The sequence below is a fragment of the Anguilla rostrata genome, chromosome 3, assembly GCF_018555375.3.
Source record: "Anguilla rostrata isolate EN2019 chromosome 3, ASM1855537v3, whole genome shotgun sequence".
Lineage (NCBI taxonomy): Eukaryota > Metazoa > Chordata > Actinopteri > Anguilliformes > Anguillidae > Anguilla > Anguilla rostrata.
Window position 1 is genome coordinate 37,300,084 of NC_057935.1, and position 24,894 is coordinate 37,324,977.

General features: G+C 44.3%; 1 protein-coding gene across 11 annotated transcripts in view; it reads right to left on the minus strand.

The window, feature by feature from the left end:
* Nucleotides 1–24,894, minus strand: part of baz2ba (bromodomain adjacent to zinc finger domain, 2Ba) — a 102,088-nt gene that overhangs the window by 28,026 nt on the left and 49,168 nt on the right. For all 11 annotated transcript variants that reach the window (XM_064327374.1, XM_064327373.1, XM_064327376.1 and 8 more), the window contains exons 3-10: nt 15,446–15,601; nt 7,282–7,470; nt 5,735–5,893; nt 5,008–5,177; nt 4,472–4,684; nt 2,740–3,279; nt 649–1,258; nt 170–445 (exon numbers count right to left, since the gene is read on the minus strand). In XM_064327374.1, the coding sequence (XP_064183444.1) occupies nt 170–445; nt 649–1,258; nt 2,740–3,279; nt 4,472–4,684; nt 5,008–5,177; nt 5,735–5,893; nt 7,282–7,470; nt 15,446–15,599 (2,311 nt within the window). In that variant the 5' untranslated portion in view covers nt 15,600–15,601. The remainder of the gene's footprint in view (nt 1–169; nt 446–648; nt 1,259–2,739; nt 3,280–4,471; nt 4,685–5,007; nt 5,178–5,734; nt 5,894–7,281; nt 7,471–15,445; nt 15,602–24,894) is intronic.

Genomic DNA, 24,894 nt, shown 5'->3' on the forward strand with positions numbered 1-24,894 from the left:
CCCAAGCTGGAATGCCTCCAACACCCAGCATATACACAAAGTTGCACAGCAATCCCAGTATGCTGTGTGCACCATTTCACCTAGATAGCAAACATTAAACACAATTTATTTTCAGCATGAGTGAGAGCTGAAAGTAGGCAGTGGTCAGTAGCGTTTTTTCTGCGGGTACCTGGTGGCATGCAGAGAGTGTACGAGGAAGACGGGGCGCTGTGATAGGTCAAGGCACCAGAGCTGGTCAGGAGGGAGGGCGTGGCCAAGCTAGGTGTCTTGATGAGGTTAAGAGGGGAGCAGTTCGCAGAGCGGTTGGAAGTAGTGTCCAGTAAGGAGGTGGACTTGGTCAGCTTCAGCGGGGTTTTCTCTCCCTCTGTGTCGGTTTCTGTTTCGTCGTGGTCCTTTGTGTCATCCTCCGAACCGTCTGAGTCAGTGTCCAGATTGCTATCTGACACTACAGGGGGAAAGCACACAGAGAAGAGGGGCTGAATTCAACATGTACTGGCATTAAGAAGTCCTCATTCCCCTCAAATAAGCAGTAGCTTCAAAGGCCCAATATGCCATAACGTATTGAGGACAATTAATTAATACTGTGACCCCAACATTATGCTAAGCAGTGGTAGTATGAGAAAAATCAACAAGAAGCAGGAAGCAGACCTGACGGGCTGTCATCCGAATCCTCTTCGTCCTCTTCCTCCTCATCCTCATCGTCGTCGTCCTCGTCGTTCTCGTCCTCAATGGAGTCGTCCGAGTCCTTGCTGCTGGGGATGTCGGACTCGGTCCCCCGAAACAGGTCCACCAGAGACTGCGCGAGGTGGCTCTGGGACAGCCCTTTGCTAGCGGGCGTGGCCTTGGGGATCCAGTTCTTCCCCAGCCCGAGGGCCGGGGCAGGTGAGGTAGATGGCTGTGTTGAGTGGCTCTTGCCCCCGGTGCTCAGGTTGACGGGCGCAGAGGAGGGGGCGGCGGCCGGGGCCGAGGGGAGGGGCTTGTCCGGGGTCCTGGCCTGGCCGCGGGGTTTAGTGATGAGGGCCAGCGGGGCTTCCTGGATGGTGCTTTGGATGATGCCGTTGGGGTGGTGGTGCCCAAGGAGGGTGCTGGAGAGGAAGAGGTGGGAGTGGTTGTTGTGGGGAAGTGGGAGCTTGGGGCTGACCAGGGTTTCAGGGAAGAGTTTCGGAGGGGGCAGCGTCGATGACCCCCCCTTCTTCTGAGTCTTGTGGAGGTCCTGTGGTTTCTTCAGCTGCAGGGGAAAAACCTGGGAGAGGAAGGGCTGAAAGACAGAAGGAAAGAATAAATCACACCACTATTAGACTGGCTCTCATCATGCACTTATACATGATGAACACAGGTGACAAATGCCAACATGTACTTAGTTTAATTAGTTAGCGATTTTTGAACAAAATGGGGCAAATCTATTCTGAAAATATATTGTAAGCCTATATTCTGAGAATTATGCATCTGACAATATTACAATGCAAAGGATTTGGATATTTATTTATGTTGAATAGCTTATTTATGCAACAAACCAAAAATGATTATCGCTGGGCTCTATTAGAAAAAAGCCTTCCCTGTGCAAAGTAGGTTTTGAGATGTGCTTGCATACCTACCAAAGTTGGCAGGGGGAAATGCAAACTAAATCAGTGAAAAAAAGAATTGAAAGTGTTCCTGCAGATGAGGTGGGTGTTTGTATCAAATGGACGCAGCACCTTGCCAAGGGACAGGAATCAAGCGTGGATTCAAACACACAAAGAAAAATACTTTGGAAATAACAAGACTATCAGCAGGAAACGCAAAGAATAGACGGATTCAGGCCAAGACGGGAACGAAAGGCATGTTTTTAGCGCCGGCATCCGGTGGAAGAATTACGATCAGGTGGAGGATCTCCTGAGGAGTGGCCACGGATGGAGCAGCAAGCCAATCAGTCCCCACAATCAGAGCAGGCGATCTCTGCGCAGAGTCTACTTATGTTCAACAGCTTGTTTTTCAGTCAGCCAAAAACAAAACAACTGTCCAAAATACGATCTCATAGTCTACCTTCTAAAAACTGTCTGTCTTGCGGTGATAACAGCCGTATTCAAAGACAGTTTCACACTGTGTTAGCCGCATAGGCAATGATTATTTTTAAACGACATTTTTGAGGCTTTTAATCATTAATAGCGCTATTTATTCAATATTTAATTAGTGCAGACCTTACTGATTTGGAATACTTAATTACATTATTCCACAATTTGTTCCTTGGTAAACGATGGCTCAGTTGGCTTAACACATTTCCGCAAGCATATTATAATTAAAACCAAAACTACAATACACTGAATGTGAACAGTGTTAGAATTAACATTTTTCCCCTATGATGACTTCCTCTTAAGGCATTACCTATGCTGCATGTCTGCTTTGGTGCTTTCGGTGTTGTTCCAATAAAGTTATATACACTGTGACTTTCATTCGCTTACTTGCTGTTGCCTGACATCACAAAATACAATCAAATGCCTTACTGTGGCAAGTACTTAACAGGTTTCCTTTTTGGTTTTGGGAAAACCAACTAACCAACTAAAACCTGTGCGTCAGAAACAGCTTTTTGTCAAGAAAATAGTATATTTACTGTTTTAATTTGCAAGAATTGTGGGGAAATAACAAAAATATGCACTTAAGACTGATACTGAGTGAAAAGCAAACTGTATTTTACACGCGTGCCTTTGCCAACCGCGCATTCGTGTGCAGATGGTGTCATGGGCGGCATCACAGCCGACAAACCTGCTTCAGTCTGAAATCGATGAGCTGTGGGAGGGTCTCGTCTGGAAGGGTCCTGCTGCTAGCCCTCCCGCCTTCAGGGGAGAGAGTCGGGGGCTTCGGGGAGGGGGTCAGAGATTTGGGTTTGGAGTTGGGGGAGAGGGTGAGGGAGAGCGGCTTGGGCGAGGCGGAGAGGGAGAGGGGGAGGGGGAGGGGCACGGGTTTGGGGGAGGGGCACAGGGGGAGGGGCTTGGGCGAGGGCGAGGCCGAGCCCTCCCCGCGGGGCTGCGTGACCAGGGCCAGGGGCTTAGCGGCGGACGCCAGCCCCGTGGCCTGGATCACCGTCTGGTGCGGCTTGCCCTCCTCCCGGGCCTTGGAGCTGGGGAAGACCAGGGCGACGGGCTGGGGAGGGGCCGGCTGGGGCGCGGCCGGCAGGGGCGGGGCCAGCTGGGGCGGGCGGTAGGCGTGGCCGGCCGCTTCGGCAGGGAAGCCCCGCCGCTGGCCGCTCTTCTTCTCCTGCTGCTCCCGGTCCTCCCTGCTCTCGCCCCCGCTCTGCACGGCCCCCTGGGAAAGGGGGCGGGACAAAGCGGCCTCCCGTCAGCTCGGGCTGTCACAAAGGCAGCTCTGTATCGCCCACCTATGCACCTGCTCACGGCTGCTGCACCGCCAAAGTCGCCGGCGTGACTCACAGTACAGGAGTATTACATCTAACAGTTAATAACCTCGCTTCCATCAGGCTGTGCTCAGTCTAGCATGATGCAGCTGCGTTAAGCATAATTGCTAGGCGTTATGGGTCAGATCCTGACTTCAGGAACTTAAATGCTTAGCATGCACTCCCAGCTTCGCGGGACTTTGGCACATCTGAGATATTCACCTCCTCACTTGAGACACTCAACAGTTTAACTCCACGCTGAGCTGCATTGAATATATTTTAGCCCATCCCGAACAATACCCGCGTTTGAAATGTGAATGTGCCAAGTTCCACTGCTGCTTCCTTTACTTAAATAAAACCGATTATTTAGTTCTACAAGGCCTCAGTGACTTTGATTATGAAATTGTTGGCAGCGGGTACTTTAAGGGGTTTTGTTTCCATGTTTCAATTGCCCAAATCCCCAAATGAAAGTACAGCTTGTAAGAGACAATGGCCCCTATCACAAACATAAATATGCATCTTACAAGCTGCATTTTCGTTTGGCCATTTATGATGTGGAAACAAAACCAAAATAAGCAACATTTAGTTTCCAGTGCAGTTTATTTACCTAATTGTGCAATTTAAATTCATAGTCAGAAAGCATTATCTTTGCGAAAATTACATTGATTTTACTCAATTTAGGCTAGTTGAAGATTTAGCCTATATGATTCACATGATCTGAATGGTGTCAGACAAAAAATGAATTACCTACTAATGTCACATTTGTTAAACAAGCAAATGAAATGTAAACATTTTGATAGCCTTGAAATTCTGCTTTTATGTTCATCATGGACAACATAGATATTTGGGTTGAATAGAACAAACTATAAATATTGGCAAAATTAAGCAATAAATCCCACCCTTACCCAGTTGCAATGTGCTATATTTCCAAATAAAAAATTGCACGCTTGCTTCATTCTGTTGTAAGCAATGGAAACCAAGCAGGGGATGAGCCGTGAACTGCTTTTGACCGAGATGAATTTTCTGGGGAATAACTAGGCTATGTTCTGAACTGTCCGAATCTCCTGGCTGCTCTTCGGCATGACTCAGGCTTTCTCACTCTACCTTTCCCTTCCTCTTCCCCGGGGCCTCATTATCCAGGTCGGAGTCTTCGCTTTCGTTGCTGGGATCCTCCTCCTCGTCTTCGTCGTCGTCGTCGTCGTCGTCCTCCAGGTCGTCGGACTCGCTGCTGCTCACCCCGTCGCTGGAGGAGTCCGAGGAGGACCCCGATTCGCTGTCGCTGTTACTGGAGCTCCCCGTCGCATTCTTGCAGGGTTTCTGTTACGGGCAACGGCACCGTCAATCAATAAGGCAACAAAACGCCCCGGGCCAAACAGACCTCCTCCAGTATCGGATTACTGGATCTCAAATATCCCTGCAGCCACACAAAACCAAACAGGATTTTCACCGTTTCCTGTTTTTCTCTACCATGTACGCCATGTATAATGTCAACTACGTAAATGATAAGAATTCTAAACCAGGAAATTATGAATGCTGACCAAAAGAGAATCTCACCACTGATTAATGCACAGGGCACAAAAAGAATAAGGTTTCAATGTTCCTACTGTACACTTCTTCTTCATCACAGCCGTGCTGCTCACCTTCTCTTTAGTTTTCTGCTCGGCCTTGTCCTGGTTGCTCTTGTGGCTCCTGCTGCTGGAGTTGGCGGCTTTGGCCTGCTGGGGGTTCCCCAGCGCCGGGGAGGCTGTGCTAGAAGAGGTCCCCCGCGAGGAGGCAGAGATGCTGCTTCCGTTCACTGCGCTGTTCACACCTGCGTTCGCAAGCAAACACAGGCCTCAGACGGACGCACATCGCAACTCGTCACCTACACAGCGTTACCGCCCTGTAAATATGCCACTGGTGAAGCTACAATAAAGAAGTTAACACGTATCAGCAAGCACACAAGCACACAGTGAACTGCAAAGTATGTAGATACATAAAGCATAAACAAACAGCTCAATTAAGGGTGTTAACTCAGACGTGGTGGTTATGCTACATTTTGGTACTGACAAGAAGACAGCGAGGGACAGCTGCTGAACCCAGTCTTGCACTGTGTTCAAAAACTATCGATGTTAAAGTTTTTAAGTTAAAAAAAAAGACAAATATGCTGCCAAAGACAAATATTCCCAGCACCTGCTCACAAAATGATGATTAATACATTTATAGCTCTTAAGATTCCCTGTAGGGTAAATTAAATGTATTTAATATTATACCTTTGCCCAAAAGGATATATTAGCATTTATGCCCTTTCCCTTTAACAGCAGAATTTCATAATACAGTGAATGAATCAGGTGCAAATATTTGGGCAGAAGGCCCGACAGGCCGTACCTTTGGGACTGCCTTGTCCGTTCTTGCTGGGGCCCCGGGTCAGAAAGGGGTCGGATTCGTGGTTCTGGACGGGGGCTGTGAAGAAGGGGGGTAAGCCCAGGAGAGGGGGGAAGAAGGAGGTGGGGCCCCGCCCGTGAGCCTCTGTGCTTCGCCACCATTCTGGAATGCAAAGGGGGACCCCGATATTACCGAATCTCAACCGATGTCACCACTCAAACCTTGACGCAGGAGTACTCCAATCTGGCCCTTCATTCTTCCCCTCTGATCAGGACTGATGCACACCTGGGACACCAGGTGAGGCAAATTTCTGGCCAATCGGTGGCATTAACAATCATTTGAATACAAAAAAAAAACCAGCCATGCTACTGGCCTCAAGGGCCAGATTCAAGCATCCCTGCCTTACACAGCACCTTCAGAACAGTCCACACACACACCCCCCCCCACCATGCTTCAACCTGTTTCGGGCAAGATGGTTATTAACCTACTGAGAATATCAAAGTCAAAAAATACTCATGAAAGCACTTGCTTCGAACCAAAGCCATATATATATATGAATGATATCAATTTGGACTTAGCTTAAAAGACAGTCATTCTTTTGACTAAATGACAGAAATAATGTCTGTCACTGACTTTAATACATCAGCATTACTGCGCTTCAAAAATACACAACACTAGCATTATTACTTTTAAAAAAATCAATTGACAAAAAAGAGACCATTTGAGAAGCAGGCAAAACAACACATCATCCCTCAAAACACTTAGAAATGTCAGATAGCATCCGATATTGCCGTCCGCGGAGGTCAAAGTTATAGAGAACCGCGCGAAACTATCCACCATAAATGTCAATCCTCAAAGGCTGCCGGTTATTCTGATGTACGATACTATTAAGCTGAAACATTCTGGCAGCGTCTGCGACTCGCACGGGGTTAATACCAGAAATGAACATCACACACCGGAACAGGAGAGCCACAGGAGAACCCCCTTCTTTCGAAATTATTCTCCAGCGAAACATGTCCAGCCTTTTCAATAAATGACAGCTGCGCTTTTATACACAGTTTATAGCGGCGGCGGCGTTCGCTCCGGGCCCCGGGGGATCCGCAGTGCTGGGGAATGTTAAAGACGCCCCTCAAAACTGCAGCTGAGCGAGTCCTGGAACAACAGGTGACTCCACGTTCCCAGTCAACCTGCATTCCTAAAACAAATGCTTGAGAATACAATACTTAGTCGTTTTGCTCATGGTTTGCAGTAATGCAATCCGCCTTAAAAGGAAATTTAATTTCAAAATATTAGCAAATAATTTCCAAAATTAAGAGTTGGGTCAAAGACATACTAGTGGAGGCCACTGATCTATAGATACCTGAAGTGGTAAATAAATGGTCTTCCATTCTTCATAGCTGAACCTTTCAGATGAGCTTGCGTTTCTGATGTCATAAGAAGATCGGAGGAGAAAGTATCCAAGAAATTCCTCTGAGAGCCAGACACATTCTGATGTTCATCTGAACAGCTGCCTGGTAACAGAGAAGTTTCTTCCCGAGCGCTCTCCTTACCTGGAAAAGCCCCCAGCTGGGGATGAGCCGCCAGGGCGGCGGACACGCCCAAGGTGCCGAGGCCCCCGAACTCGGAGCGCCCCGAGCTGGTGGTGTAGAGGCCGAAGCCTGGGTGGCTGACCACGGGGAAGGCACTTGAGACGGTGGACATGTTGAACGGCTGTTCGCTGGCCTGCCGGAACAGATGCCCTGGACAAACGGAAGATGACAAACCGGAGCACCTGGATTACTTAAAAGGGAGATGCACAACACCGCTGGAGCACCGCAGCTAAATAATTCATCCATTGGAATGTTAAAGTTTAATATCATACCATCTCCCCACAGATTTTACAACCTCCAGCTGGTTAGAGAATGTTTTATGCATTATCAATAAAGACATTAGCTAGTATAAAGGACAAAGACTCCCTAGGAACCAGCCTGATCTGTTTAAACATGGCTCCGCAAATATGAAACACAGATTTGGGAATCTGGATTCCAGTCAGAAAGAAATTATCGTGGATATTTAAAGCTCAATACTCTTGTCTACATTTGAATATGAACAGTGAAAACCACGCATTGTATGAGCACCTAATTTGCCGAAAGGTACTTTTTGATCACACGAAACGTGAAAGAACAATGAATGACCTAATTTCCATCTTTTTGGTTGTCATAAAATCGAGAAAGTTGGAAATAACAGTTCCTACTTCAACCTTGTACGACACTGAAATAGGCTGTTCGGTTTTGGCTGGTTTGGGAATGACATATTCCAAATTCAGTGAGGATCTGAGCTTCCAAGACATTTTATTGTGTCCATACATCTTCTAAGGTATTGAGATATTGCTGAACTTGCATCCGCTGTGTTTTATTTGTTCTGACTGCAGTACTGATATATTCTAATTAAGCACTTGTGACACTAACGAGGTGATAATTACCGCTGATTTTACTCCATTTCCACCGCGTGTTCGGTGCTGTGATGAAGGAAAATGTTCTGAAACTGAATTTTAAAGTGTTTTAAGTGTTTCAGCCTATGGGGGTTATGGTCTTAAAGTGAGCTTTGTCTTTACTAAAAAAAAGTTTTAAAAAATGTGCACATTAAGGTCCTGTGAGAGGATTTCCCTGCACTGTGCAAGATGACATATTTGTGAAGCTTTGACAGTTCATATCGCGGCAACACAGATTTCGAGACACAAAATATTGCTGGGAATTTCTCCACGGGACAACAGTGCATCAGCGCGGTAGCGGAATGAACACAAGCGGCTCGCAGGCGGCGGCCAACCAGACGAGGTCTACGGACGGACGGGTCTACCTGACGCAAATCCGCTTCGATGTGAACGTGTCGCAAACGGTCCCATTCGGTTCGGGTCCACGTGTTTACTTCATCATTACCGCCATCGCTGTCAACCGTGTTTCTCAAATCTATTTTGAGAAATCAATCCTGTCATCGAATATCAGCGTTGGCATTATGAGATTACATCTCGACTTCTCGTGCAGAGAGATAAAGTGGCGAAGGAACTAATTTAATCCAAACCCAATTTCCAGCGGAGGCAGAAAAAAAAAAAGTCTAATGTGCTGCTGGAACGATCACTCACCGCACCAGGTGATATGCATACATAAAAAAATAATGGCTTAAGGGATTTCATTTTTCTCGAAGACTGTGAGAACCATCGTAACGTATGAGGCATATTAAATATGAAAAGCTAAAAATACGTTTCTGAAAGATCCCCATTAAGTAAATGCATAAACTTGTAGGATAAATAGGGAATATCCTTCAGTCCCATAAGCAAATTCTCTGTGGAGCACCAGTTTGTTTGTATTCTTAGTCATAATTTTGCTTTGGTTTACTATTACTTCTGATAACTATGCTACACTGCTTACTTCTCTGCTTTTATTAAGCAGCCTATTTTTACATCAACTTATTTTCTTTTGGTTAATTAGAAAATGCTCTGACAATGCATGAGTCTGTTATTCAAAGCATTCCCAGAAAATAACAGCATTAGCTACAAATGAAAAAAAAAAAACCAGTAGCACTCTTCCGTGTCACAGCCATGACAGTGTGTCCAGTGTGTGTTGCTTTCAAAAATGGCATGGTACTGTACATGGCTTCAATTCAGACAAACTGTGCTCTTTACTACCAGCAGGTAAAAGGGCAGGGTTTCCGAGAAATTCTCTCAAACATGCGGCAATCCATAAACATCCGATGAATAGGCTTGTGTTAATTGTATCTGCGAAGCAGAGCATAAAAAAGAATGGTTTTTCATAACTGTCTACTAAATAAATCTTTATGAGCAGACAAAAAGGACCCAAAACAAACATTAGCAGGAACAATGAATTGATACGACCAAATGAAAAACATCTAAATAAATAGATGAGAGGGAAAAGGTTCACTTTATACTGTACATTGATATAGCTCTTAACAAAAGCTTGGGAAATCCATAAAGCGTGGAAGGATTTATTGGAAGTCTAGCAAAAAAAAAAAATTACACTGAGTTAATGTTGCACTCAATATTAAGGAGGTACAAACACAGTAGATACAGAATGGAAAACAGAAAATTTAACTTAACTTATTTCTCTCTGCATGGAAAAATAGCTCAATCTGAGTACAGTACTGTACATATGCGGTCACTGATCTACAGAATCTTGAAACCACTTTAAGGTATAACTGACTGGAGCATTTTCCCAGTTGTTAACCAGAGGTCTCTAACTGTTTCAAATCCATCTCACTTTTTAACACAATAACCCTAATAACTCATAGCAGATCTTTGCAGTGGTGTATAGCCTCACTGTAAATTTTAAGTGTAACACGGTGTTACACTTAACCTCACCTTTTCTATGGCTCTTCTCAGGCTATCCAACCCTAACACAAAGTCCAGAATCCCTCACTCTCTGGCAAGTGTGCATCTGCCAATCACTGTTGTCCTTTTTGAACCCTTTTTCCATCCCATAAATGCACACATACAGATTATTTTACCCATAGCTACAGTATAAAAGCTGAAAATGTCATCTAGACTGTGTAAACTATGGTTGTGTGCTGCTTCGTGGGGTAGGACGTTGACATGGATTTCAGCAGTTCTCCAGGCTCGCATTGGAGTATTATACTTTTAGCCAAAATTTGAAAGAAAAAAATAATTTTACCAAAAATGGCCTCATTGTTTCAGGATAGGCATGTGTGCAAGGGGAAATGAAGGCTGCAGGGAACTCTCTCCACATCCTCTCTGACTCTGACTCTGCCTTCCTATCATTTTCTGTCTTTTTAAGAGACATTTCTGTAAACCTTTTACTTTCAGCTAGTTGAAGCCAATTGGATTTTTCAATTATATATCATTTCATATTAATTACAGAAAGATAATTATTTCAAATGGGAAGTGACCTCAGTGGAATAGCAGATGAGGGATTCGGTCTGAATCCACAGGGATCGGGAGTGAGGAACCATCCTGTCTGTGCTCCATTTGCACTGGGACTATAATGAAAACTACATTTAACAGAAATATGAGGTCTCTAACAGTTCTGTACAAATCTTGCTGTCACATCTCTAATGAACTTACAAAGGAGAAGTAGCAATAAGAAAGATACCAGTGATGCAAGAACATTATTTTGGGGTATTTTGAAAAATTAGAAAGTAAAAATTTTAAAATGCGATGCAAAAAACTGGAAGGCCATCACAACACAGTACAAATAACAAACCAATGTGTTCCAGTTCTCAACTTCCCCTTTAAAACAGACATTAAATAAGGAAAATGTGAACGAATGTCAACCGTTTTTTAATCACAGCTAAAGATGTTAACAATTTTGGGGGTACATTTTTTTTCCTCATGTTCTTATGAACTACGCCGTACACTATACAATTATACTTTATTGAGCAAATAAATTAGCAGCAAAAATCGACCTTCCACAGGAACACAAAGAGTAACACTTTCAATGCTCTAAACTGTAGTCAGACTGCCAGACACAGGTCCTCTTAACTGTAATTAACCTGTGAGCGCATGAAACAATACAGGATCACTGAGTAACATTTTTTGTATTTTCAACCTTAAAGATAAAATAATTGAAAAGCCAACTAAACCCATTGATGCATGATTTCCGTTGTTACATTTCTCTAGAAAAATTAAAATAATCACATGACAGCCATGTTTAAATGTCTGATATCTGCAAAAAAAGTGAAAAAAAGAAGATGCCCAGGAATCATAGAATTGCCCAATTGGCCAAAAACTCAACTGAAACAATTATGTAATTATTTGCTTTATTCTTTCATCAAGACGGCAACTCAAATCATAACCCTCATTGAGACCATTAGAGCTTAATGAATTTAATGTATGTATCCAGACCACCTCCCTCTTCAAGAGCAAAGTTTGTCAGTCACCACCTCCCGCTGGGCTGTGAACTTTTTCAATAACCATAAATCTCAACATAGCAACAGTATGATTAGCTTGTAGAAAATGTTTGGCTACAGGTGATGCCATATCTGCCCATCTTATAGCACTCTTATGTTTTGAGATTTGTATTTTAACTTGTCTAGTGGTTTCTCCAACATTAATTAAGCCACAATAAGTATGTACATCAGCATGAAGGGCAATGGGATTAAAATTAGATTTCGATTTGAGCAGATTTCTCTTCGTTTCTGAACTAAATGAAGTCCCGCAGTCTGCAGAAAACAATTTAATCTTTATCGTACTTATGAAGCTAAACAACTCTGTTTCCACAGTAAAGTCATCAGTATCATTTGATGGGTAAAAAATCACTTAATAAATAACTAATGATGAAATAAACAGTTAGAGGGATTCCTTATAAAGGACTTCTACTAAGCTCCTTTTGCTGTACAGTAGATGCAAGAAATGTGTTACTAAATCTGATGAATTAAGATCCAAAAATGAATCTTTCAAGAACAGAGAAGCTTAAAACTACAATCAACTCTGTTAAATGCCTTTTGGGCATCTAGTGATCTCATAATAGCTTCTTTTCTGGCTGTATATCAACAGTGTATTACACCGAAAAAATGATTACATTTTGATGCATATCTTCCCTTAATCTAAGCTGTCTAACCGCAGTTAATTACAAAAAACAAAACTAATTTCATTCTTTGAGCGAGAAGCTTTGCAATACTGCTTGACCACAAGTGTGCATAATCTGACATGCAGAACTACTAAAGATCCATGAAGCAAAAAGAAAGCAGTGTACCCTGGTGTCCCTTAGTGGCTCCAAATCTACAAATCCGCTCTTTTGACTCAAACTCACTTTTGCATCATTTTCAAGTTGGAACTACAATTTTTTCATCAATACAGGGGTCTAAGATATCGAGGGGTCCAAAAATCTATCCATAGCCCCTATAAAAATTAAGAAAATGCATCTTGTCCATTATAATGCATATACATTTGCCCCTTATGATGGTTTAAAATGAAACATTGATATCACATTGATAAATAATGCAAAAACATCTTCACAAAAGCTACAAGCTCAGAAATAACATGTGCTTAATATGAAATTAAAATCAACTTGTACTTACATGCAAATTAAAATCAAAATCAGGAACTGATGGAATCATGAGAACTGGCAGGCGAATAAAACCCTGGTAGCTAATATTAATAAATTGGAAAAATGCTTTAAGAGGACACAAGCCCCAATCACTATGGAAACAGCGACAGTGTGTTTATGAATCACCCTAAAAGTCTCTTGGCTCCAGATCAGAATTGAAATTGGAACCTTTTGATAAATGCCTGAAGGACACCACCTCATCAGTCACAACTTAAAAACCATTTCTCATAGGCCTTGCCCAGAAATCTGATGTGCTTGAAATACTTGAAATACAAGTGAAAACAGCAAAGCAGGGGACAGAGCAGATTCATCACACTCCTGTTCATGGAAATCACTTGGGATAAAGTCAAATATTGGAGGTTGCAAAAGTAATGGTCTGGTATTATGGTAATGAAACTATTATTCCATTTTTCAATGAGGACTGCGACTTTCCTGTGTTGTCATATACTTAATGCGATGAAACTATTCCATGGTGGCCACTTGTTAAATATCAACAAAACAAAGTTTTCTTCAAAGAGAAGGCAACAATTAGAAGGTCAGGTAAGTCAATAAACAAAACTCCATAAATAAAACAGCACAGGAATAGAGCAGTCTTGTAGTCTTTTTTCTTGCCATATCCAAATTAGATATTGAATGTCATACGTTAAGCACAACAGTTTATCCCTCAACAGAAACATTACAAACTAGTGTCATGTGAACTACCCTCCCATTAGATTACTACAGGATAAACTGAGTAACAAATAACGCTGATAAAATAGCAGGTCAATGACTTACAACCCAGTAATAATGAGAGAAAAACTGTCATGAAGGCTGATAGTGTTTTTCTAAAGACCTCTCAGGTTTCTGAACAATTAAATGGAGTCTGATAAGATTTTTGAGACTAGAATTTGTAACTATTATCAATGTTAAATGTTTGTGACAATACCCTTAAAGAATCCTGACTCTGCTAGTAAAGAATACAAACTCTACAGCCACCTTCAGCTACTCTAATTCAGTTTTATTCTCCGTTACTATATCAGTAGCATCATGCAGATTGACAGACATTGCTCATCATCTTGTACTTACGTTTTAAACCTTAATTATATAACTATGTTTTCTGATTTTACAATGTTTTTATGCTTGCCTAACACAGGTGCTTTCATTGTTTTTTGTTTAAAGTCTGTGTAACGCCTGAGATGCTAAGAAACGCATTTCATAAATAAAATCTATCATTATTACCATAGAAAAAATGACAATGATGTTTCATCTTAATATAGCCTGATAGACTTATGACAGAGTCAACTCCCCATGAAGTGAAACCCCTAGAGGATGGTCTGTGATTACATCTGGAAACAGCAGTACAAAAGTACAAAAACGCAAATAAAATACACTTTCGTAAAGGCTTAAACATTTATGAAAAATTAGAGATGTTTCCCCAAATGCATGTCACTTCAACTCATAAAAACTAAATGATTAACACCCCTGTGCTACACATGTCATCATGTGATCTGGATAGTATTTAGAAGAAAAAAAATTAATGAGGTAATAAGGCACAGTGGAGTATGCATGCAGGAATAAGGGGTGCTGTCTAACTCAATCCCAGATACGGGGGTAGAGATGGTGCCAGCACTGGAGGTGTAATGTCTTTACAGACCACAGGGGGATAGACATCTCATAAAAGAGCTCCATTTGCTTTGTACTCAACACAGTAATGTAACTTCAGCGTGCTCTTCCGTATTTAATTTAATATGTACAAAACTTTTTAACTGTTTTCTTGCTGAATTAATTAAGGCATGAGGAAAAGCGTTTAAAGGTTCTTTATCCTAGGAGGATGAAAAAATAATGAGTTACCTTTGCTTAATAAAAAAAGAGAAAAAAATCTCATAATTTTGAAACGTGTACTCTACAGTATATTCTGGAAAGCTTGATCCACATTGTCCCTGCATGGTGAATAATGGCTTTAAGCATGATCTGCAGTCACATAAACTTAGAAACATTAAGTACTGCACGCTTTTTACTGTAGCCTTCAGAAAGGTTCAATAACAAGGGCTATCTGGGAGAAGATGGTTGTAATAAGGCCACTGAGAGAAAGCACAGTTTCTTTGGCGCTTTTTTAATTGTTCAGTATTCACCATTTAAGCAGCTTTTCAATTTGCACCCAACCTGGCAGCAGGAAGTGTCAGATTGGCTGAGAGAGAGAGAGAGAGAGAGAGAGAGGGGTTCATCCTCAGGTTTTATCTTCTCTTTTCTAATGTGGTGGAGAAAAGGAAGTGTGATTCCCAGATAAAAATCTGCTGCGTGTGTGTTAATTTTACGAACATTTCTCTATGTATGTGAGTATGTGTGTGTGCGTGCATGTGTGTCATAAACAGTCATTGCACATAGACAGTTTTCCAATGCTCAAACTTATCGTGTGGCATCTATTTGAGAAATATGTCAGATGGACAAGCAGGACCCTGTGTATGATAACAGATGGTCATCTGTGTGTTTATGGGTAATAGAGACCAAAATTAAATTAAATTAAATCAGTGTGTCTTTAGTAGTATATTGTCACCTGAAATGTGTGTGTGTGTGTGTGTGTGTGTGTGTGTGTGTGTGTGTGTGTGTGCGTACATTAGTGCTGGCCTGTGCTAATGCGCACGCGTGCGCACCGGTTGCTATGAAACAAGCCTGGCCTTACCACAGGTGGAGAGGGTGGATCCCAGGGTGGTTTGGCTGGGCACCAGGGGGCTCTTGGCGGACGGGGCGGACGAGCGTGCGGCGGGAGAGAAGGCGGCCGCGTGCGCGGAGGACGAGGCTGACGGCGAGGCGGACAGCTGCTCTCCGGACTCCATATCTGACAAAAACACAATCCCATCGGTGAGCTCGCGGTGGAGGCGGAAAGAGGAAAGAAAGGAGGCTCGGAAAAGTCAACAGGCCCCGCCGAAACGCCTCCTTTCACATCCGAGCGACCCTGAAGAGCAGCTTCCGCTCCCTGCTGTCCGCTGCCCGCGTTTCTATGAAAGCATGTGAACCAAGATGCTCTATTTTTAGGGTTTTCTCCCCACTGGGAGTTTCTTTTTTTTACCTTATGTACCTGCTATTTGGGGGTTCAGGCCTGGTGTTTGCTCTGTTTGCTCTGTCTTGCTACCCTGTAATGTGTCTTTGTGACAGTTCTCTGTAAAAAAGTGCTATACAAATAAAATTGAATTGAATTGAACTCAGTTCTCCCTCAGAGAAATCTGGAGGATTGTCACTTCTTGGTGGTGTTTCAGTAAAATCTGTAACCATCACCGATTTAACAGGCATACATTACTGAACGCGAAACAGTAGAGTTTTGCTAACAGAGGGTGAAGGCTGTACCTTGATTCATTCGGTCTAATTAGGCTAGTGCCCAAACATACAGGGAGCAGGCTTAAACCTGCAGGCTATTCACACCCTTTAAGAGAGGTGAAAAACAGGCCCAGAAAGAAAGCTGGGGCGTAACAGGCAAATTATGGCTCTTAAATGGAGTTTCCATCCTTCACGCTTTTTTACGCTAAACGCTAACAGCAGTTGGGATTCTTCTTAAAACCATTGTAAAAAATCTCCTCCAAGGCTTCAGTGCGCTCTAGTAAGCAGCTTTGCAGTAGGCCATCAGAAACACTCGTCTCGCTAATGTTAGAACACACCGCAGGAGGACAGCCCTTCATCCAAACTAAGACCGCAAGACAGTGGTGGGCCACATTTCCAGGCCACATTCTCCTCAATGGGACGTGAGGCGCTGTGCGCACACGCTCATATGTGGGCCATTAAAAATGAGCTGATTCAACAAAAAAAATGATTCATGATGACAAAAAAACAAAAAAATTCCTATTCAAGTATTCAAGTACACTTTACCCCGATGAAAGTTTCAGTTATTGCAAAATTCCAAGTTTATAATATGTAGACTACATTTTCCTATCTGTTGTATCATTTTACATGATTTATTACCTGCTGGCCACAGGTTACCCACCATGGATGAAAAAAAGGTTCCGTGGAAAATAAATCCTGTACATTTATCATGTCCAGTTCACTTTCAGTTTAGGTCTTTTCTTCACAGAGAACCGTCTGAGAACCAGTTCCGTTTCGGACTCAGCTCCAGGGTCCGCCGCTGTCACTGCGTCTTCACAAACGCGCTTCCCAAACCCCGGGCCTGACCCTCCCGCGCCGCGGGAGCAGAGCCGGTGATTAAATCTCGGGAAAACAAAGCTGTCCGCTCGGTATCCAGTAACGGGCCTCGACAGGAGCGACGGCGACGAGCCGCGAATGACACCGGGGCCCCGCGCGGAGGCGGCGCTGGAAAGGTCACCGCTTCCCGCCGCAGCGGCCGCGCTTCCCCCATGCGTCACCAACCCCCCCCCATCCCCATCCCCACCCCCCCTCACCCCCCCTCCATAACACACACCTCCACGCTGCTCTCATAAATCCCATACTTATTTTACACGCAGGTTGCAGGGCGATTTGAATAATACTCTACGAAAGCACGAGCCCACCAGAAGCAAACAGGACGCAGGCCGCACGCCGGGTAAGAGCGAGGAATCTCGCTCAAAAACGCGAGATTGTATTTGATCTAGGCGGAAACCAGACGTTTTTTTTCACGCGCAAGGATCCTGTGCGCGCACGGTGTGCCCTTTGAAGTCACGCGAAACCTTTGAACAACCGCACATTCGTTAGATGGTTAGATGAAGGGAAGAAAATAACACGGGGCCAAGTTGCATGAAAGAATGCAGGAAGCGCGAGGCGGGAAGCGTGAGGCGGTGTTCTTTGGAGCGCGGCTCGTTCCGTTAGCGGGAGGCACGAGGCCCAAACTGTCGGCTGCAGCGCGACTTCATTTTGATGTCAGTAATTCTACTGGCAGAGCCATTTTTTACTGACAGACGTAAAGGAGTGCTTTGTGCGAGCAGTGTCCCGTTTGATAGCCGAGCGTACCCTTTCTGCTTTCGCTGCTTCCTGTATCGCGATCCGCTTCGGCTGACATTTCAAATATCAAAACGTATTTGTGCACCCTCCGTAGCTCCGGAAACATCACTAGTTGTTTAACAGGGTGTAGCCAGTTAAACAACTGCCAGTATTATTCATACAGGCCTAAAACTACTGTGATGATGAAACAGTACATTATGTGTGCAATTTCAGGTAAAGCATATCAAATGGTGTCTACATATTCATCTTTCCCGATATGGCTAGTAAGCCACGCGACTCATTCAAATGAATTGCTTATTACTCAGCTCTAGACTTGATGGCAAATTTCTGCTGGTTGTCATAATGGACAGTTTCAAAATCTGGCCTATGCTTGCCTTTTAAAATATTGTGCCAGACCATATGTCTCAGGTAGTTATAGTTATAACACCTACCACTCTTGGCAAATGGTACGTGCAAAATTCCAAGCTTCTGAAGGATATAATTAATAAAACAATGCAAGGAATCTAAATCTAAATGTGGAAGCAGTATGTGATCTGATGTTTCTTACTACATTCAAATTTGAAGGTAAAATTAGAAACATCAGGAGAAAGAGCTGTATACCCCATTAAAATATAGTCAGCATACAGAGTACTGCCCCCAAGCCATATGGCCCAATTATTCAATAACTATGCACACTATGGTTGTCACGTCATTTTAAGCAGATATAAACACATGGGCTATTCAGAACAATACCAAGCCAAGCTTTACAAAAAGCCTTCAGCCCTGTAAAGAAAATCATATCTCTTTTTTCCAATTATATTTCAAGAGGACATCACCAAGAAAAATGACAAAATGAGACATTGACTCAAGCCTACGTATAAAACATATTCAGTCCTTTTGTTTTTAGGTCTTCAGTATGCGCAGTATGTGGGCTTGAACATGTTGGTAATTTTTTACACACTGCTGTCAAGGGCTTATATGCAAAAACGATTTCCTCCCCAGTGATTCACCTTTGCCTAATTTAAAATGCAGGTTCATTCCCTTTATTTCCTATTAAGGATTCTCCACATAGATGCGAGGCAAGGCATAAATAAACATGGAACAGGTGTTTTCCAGGAAACTGATTAAGTTCTGTGAATACAGTTTATAACAAAAAATAATAAATGGGCTTGAAAATAATAAGCAACTTCAACTGCGGTGATCTGAGTAACTACTGAATTCCAGCATTCGAGGAACCAATAACATCGGAAATTAAAACCTGTTTCGCATCGGAATTAATTTAATTGCAGAGGTAACCCACAGAAGTGCTACACAGCACGGTTCATAATCTCTTAAAGTGGCTATATTAATTTGCCTTGGATGAGCAACCAGTTCTTTGCTTCTGACTGCAACACGACGACGCCGTTCCCAACAGCAGCAGGCTGCAGATTTCCCTGAAAGAAATCTATGCTAATGGACTCGGAATGATTTATTACGCACATTACTCACTCAGAATCAAAGTCACGTCCGCAAACATTAATCCCGCCACGACGTGGCCGACGCACCGCGAGCCAGTGTTTCAGATCCTGCGGCCCAAACGCGCGCTAAAACACGCCATGTGGAAAACTAGCGATTACGTACGTTCGTATATCTATACAAAAATGGAATGTAGCACTTTTGTTTTTAGTGATAGTCACATTGCTATACATACAAAAATGCAATGCAGCGCTTTCATTTTTAGCAACACAGACACATCTCTATACATACAAAAATGGAATGTTGTGCTTCTGTTTTTAGCAATAAAAATTCACATTTCTATACATGCAAAAATGGAATGTTGTGCTTTCATTTTTAGTGATACACAGGCACATCTCTACATATGCAAAAACGAAATGTTGTGCTTTCATTTTTAGTGATACACAGTCACATCTCTACACATGCAAAAATGGAATGTTGTGCTTTCATTTCTAGTTGCTAACATGCTTGGGCTTGCAGTGCTGCAGCATCAACAAATTTAGCAGCTCACAATCAATTTTATTGATTTTGACAAACTGTAAACTTATAAAAATTAATTATTTAGTGTTCATCACCAGAATGTAGGACATTCTACATGAGTATCAACAGTAGTTTCAGTCCAGTTTCTTGTGTCCTGTTGGTTGGGTTTTTTCAGTTGTGGTGGGAACCAAGCTTGGAAGGGCAAGCGTGGGGAAAATATTAGTAACCTCCGATTTAATAAATACCGCTGCTCACCTCTCAGTGCGTGAGTATAAAATTATATAATTTAAATGTGAGTGGTCAGATATTTAAGAAAGCCATACAATACTATTCAACCCCCCATTTAATAAATACATGTGTGCACCTGCGTGTGTGTGTGCACGTGTATGCCTGCGTGTTATTAAAAAAAAAAATGTCAGTGGTCAGTGATGAAAATTGAGACTGTTATACAATAATATTACTGATTCCTCATCTCTAGTCATTACTCTGGGAAAAGATTTGTGCTATGTGACCCAAATAGTTTGACGGCTTGGGAACAACTGCTGCAAAAGGTAAACTTGCCGGCCTTTTTAAAGGCCCTAACTTTAAGACAAAATGTTATCAAGAAAACGCAGCGGTCGCAGTCCTTCAAACGCCACCGACTACTCCGATGCAGGGGGACCGTTCCATTGTGGCTCGCTCGCTGCCGGGGGGGGGTGGGGGGGGGCAGCCTCGCGTGCGTCACCCCCGCGCCGCGCCCAGGTGTGGAGGAGGCCGTTTCCGCGCGGCCGGCCGGGCGTCGCCAGTCTTTGCTCTGCTCCTTATTATCCGCCGCGGTAACAGATGGCCGATGCTAACAGCGATAATCCAGCAACAGAGTCATCAGCATGGATCAGCAGTAATCGGAGAGCGGACACAATGTCTTTTCAGCTAATGGAAGGAGCGGGCGAGAGGAAGCGTATTATACAGAATGCCTTGACCCCGTTCAAAGTCAGTTCGGGGGGGAGAAAAAAGCTGCCTCCCCAAGCACTCTCGCCGACGTCGCGGCCGCTGCCAGATCAACCTTCTGATCAAAGCATTGACCTTAGCATTTTCTGCCGTCAAATGAATAAATAAAACAAATAAACAAAGGGCAAGCGACATAAATAATGCGGAAGGCGCGATCATATTTGTTGTCTCCAACCCTAATGGCCCATTGATTAGCTCCAGCCCGAGCTCCCCCGTCTGCCCCACCCCCGCCCCCCAGCGAATATTCGCCCGGGCCGTTTCCTCGCGCTGTTGCCCGGTGACATGGGTCGCTTCCGTTTAACTACCTTCACAAATCACGCCGGCGTCCCTGATCCCTCTAAACACAATTAGAGAGCCTTCCGCCGCGGAGGACGAATAGCGGCGGCGTTGCGTTAAGTGAGAGTTATTTCCCGCGCGAGGGGGGAGGGAAGGCCACGCGGCGGCGGCGGAAACGCTAAACTCTCCCGCCGACGGTCTAATCCACGGCTCCGACTTCGTGGGCGTGTTCCTGGCCAAAGCGCGACTTCCACGGCGAGGGAAACGAGACGTTCTTATGCGCTCGCTCTCTTCCGCGAGGAACCTCCCAGAGACGACGACGCCGCCGACGAGGCGGGCGAGAGAGGAGAAATCGAGCGTCGGAGGACGGTGTCGGAGTTCAGCCGGCGCGGCGGCGCTTCGCCGAAAATGCCAGGACCCCTCGAATATCAAACGGCGCGACGGACCTCCGCTCCCCTTGCGTCTCTCAGACCGCCACCGGAGTGCCGTCGAAAAATGACAAGGGGTGTCATCTCCCTGCCCCCAATCCCCGGAGAATGATTAACAGAGCTACCAGCCCCCCTGGCCTGCTTTTTCAAAGGGAGGAAAGTTAAGATCTAACAAGGCCCGAACAATGCATTACACCGCTACGCGAGGCCGTGAACGGAATGAGGTGGCACGTCCCTTTATACCCCTCACACTTCACAACATCACCATCTTTGCACCTCCCTTTCCTGGACTGTCACAACAGCAAATTAATTCTACATAGGCTAGTGTGTATGACCATGTAAGGTCATACATGTGTTCAATGTAATGTTTTTCTACATGCCGTATTGTTATTTACAAACCAGGAAACCAAGTTTTGTGTTTTGTTTTTGGTTACATGACTTAATTCATCAATCAAAATAGTCATAATCAATCAGGCCTCCTTATATGCTCATTAAGTCTCATTTCACATTATTTTCAGGTTAGCTATGTCAGAGGTTATCCGGAGGTATTTCTACAGTCATGTGACCTGGGACAGGCTGGGTGAGATACAAGGTCCATCCTGACCGGAGAAGAAGGAACCACGTTTATACACTACAAAACACCACAGCTTTAAGAGTGCTTACTCTCAGACACGTAGTGAAGTCTTGTTTATATATTAATAGTAAACTAGTTCAAGCCAGAACATATATTTATCACTTGTGCTTCTGTGTATACTTAATTTGCATATCATCTCCACCTTTTGGCTGTACCCTTTTGTGGTGGTCTCTCTAAGCCCGAAAAAAATGAAAAATGAATGAAAAATCACACATTTATTGAGGGGGTGGAAACAATCAAATGTTTATAACTCTCCAAAGTAAACATGCTGCACATGGTCCAAAACAAAGCTATCGTACGAATGCCCTCTAAAAGGGTTTGTTTACACTGTAAAATGGCCAAGTGACCAATAAATACATGCGCTCCAGGCAAAACTGGCAAAACGTGAAGAGACATCAAACATCATCTTATTTACCAGATAAGCTTTTCCATGTCCAGAAATGTACAACCTGAGGTTGGTGCTGTTCTCTAAACAAATTACCCTCGGTAGTGAACCAGACAATACTTATTTTAACCACTTTTAATTGAAAAGAATTGTACATTTTCAGGAATAAGTATTAAAGTTTAAGTAGGCTATTTAAAAATATCATCATTGGAAAGTCCACATTAATGTTTCACACAAGACAGATGCACATATATACAGACCCTTTGGAAAGTATTAAGACCCTGTTTTTTATTTTTAATAAATTTGCATGTTTTTTCTAAAAACCTGTTTTCGCTTTGTCATCGTGGGGTATTGTGTGTAGATTGATGAGAATAAAAATGAATTTAATCCATTTTATAATAAGGCTGTAACCCAACAAAATGTGTAAAAAGTGAAGGGGTCTGAATACTTTCCGAAGGCACTGTATATAAAGCATGCCCAGCCAAAGGCTCCCTGTAACTAGGCTATATTGCGCTTTTAGAACAGCCAGAGGTGCGATATAAAATGAGCAGCGATAATTCTCTCTAAAACGGCTCTCTGCCCAGCGGGAAGCAGCGCGCTCTCTGCCCACAGATCCAGCGTCCGGCACCAGAAGAGCCGGCGCAGTCCCGGTTACTCCGTCTCGCTAGCCGGTCCTGGCGGCAGACCGCAGCGCGGGGTCAGTTAAGATGGCCGCCGAGCTCCAGGGCCTCCGGGCTCCTCCTGCGCCTCACCTGAGCCGCGTCCGCCGCCTGTCGCCGCAGCCGCCCCAAAACAATATCGCGGCGAGGCTCCGGCGGGGCCCGCCTGTCAGGGCCGCGCGACCTCCGCTCCGGCGGGGCCCGCCTGTCAGGGCCGCGCGACCTCCGCTCCCGTCCTTCACGCGCTCATTCACAGCGCTCTCTCACAGAGGCCCCCGTCACGCTCAACACGGGGATGAATCTCAGCTACTACCGCCTTTACGATCCGTTTTCATAAGCAGAAAGTACTTACACTCGCAAAGAGGAACAGGAGGCCGCTCTGACATCACGGCATCGATGTGGAGAGCGTATCTGAAAGGGACTTCCCCGCAGAAAAGATATGCAGTGCGTGCACCACCGGCCACCGTTTCAGAAAGGTCATCGGTTCTGGCGAACAGGGGCGCGAGAGTTCGACGCGGCGCGCGGACCGACGAGGAGGGGCGGAGGAGGGCGTCGGCCTCCGGGGTCGGCGCGGTTTCGGTCGGCGCGAGGCTTTCCCTTTGGTGCGGTCCGCCAGCGGAATGCAGGGGGGAAAAGGAATCCCACATGTGCGACGCGGCCTCTCATCCATCACAGACGCATTCCAGAGGCCCCTGTCGCTCCTTTGGCCCTTTGGCCGGGAACCCGCCGCCCGCGAAACGCCCAGCCCCACGGAAAGACGCGAGGCGTGAGGGAAGCGAGGCGTGAGGGAAAACGCGAGCGTTCTCGTTCATTCCGCAATTCGTCACGGGCCTCGGAGGCAGATTTCACGTTTTAAATAGAAAGCAAAGTTGACCTTTTTAGCTCTTCCGTGCAAACAGGATTAGCAATAACAGAAACTACCCAATGTAGTAAATCCCCCCAGACTGCTAAGAACTTTCACTCAGAATTTTAAACACAGACAAAATCAAATCCGTTAAAGAAAAAAAAAACATGAATTTTACAGTGGAGTCTTTAATGAATGATCCAAAACGCATTCACTCCTCTTTATCGTTCATGCTCTCTTGTTCTGGATGCTGTATGGAGCGCTTTTTCGGGGACACTATGCAGTTTGGGTGAAAATGAAGCAAACAGTCGCTTGCCTGTAGAGATCCAGCCGGTTCTAGACCATTGTTCTCAAATACAGGCTATTCACTGCAAAAGAGTTGGTCAGTCCCTTTTTCTTTGAGGGCTAATCCCTCACAAACATTGCCATAGGTGTACCAATAGTGATGTGCGGTGCAATGCCGTGGTTCAGATCTCCACCTACAGCAGTGGTCTGTTTTGTCAAATTTAAAAACGTATTCCAGAGGTAAACGTTTTGGGAATCGGCAGAATAACCTGCGAACAGTAGCGCACAGGGAAGGGAGTTTTCGGTCAGAGAGTATTTCCCGCCTCATCGCGCGACGTCGACACCGTTGGCGAACCGAGTGCAGCTACGTCAGATGTGCAGCTGACTGGCGCAAATATGGCAGTTTCGCACGCTAGCGAGTGCTTCTCGATTGGACGGAGAACATGGCAGAGATGGGACGGGGTCCACAGCTGGACATTCCAAACTGTGGAGAAAAGCCAAAAGTTCTTTAAAAAGACTGCACCATTTTAGATCTCACTCAATATTATATTTGAGCTTGATGAAGACAAACACAGAGTAATCTCTCTATATATATCATAGGCTCTTATTTTGAAGGAAAACTCTTATTACTGTTGGTCCACTTCGAAAACTCCAATTGTACAACAGAGTTCAGGGACAGAATGTTGAGGGGTATGGCAATTGTCTTAAGACGTTTCCAAAATCAGGGCTGAGAGAGACTACGAGTCTGATGCTCATTT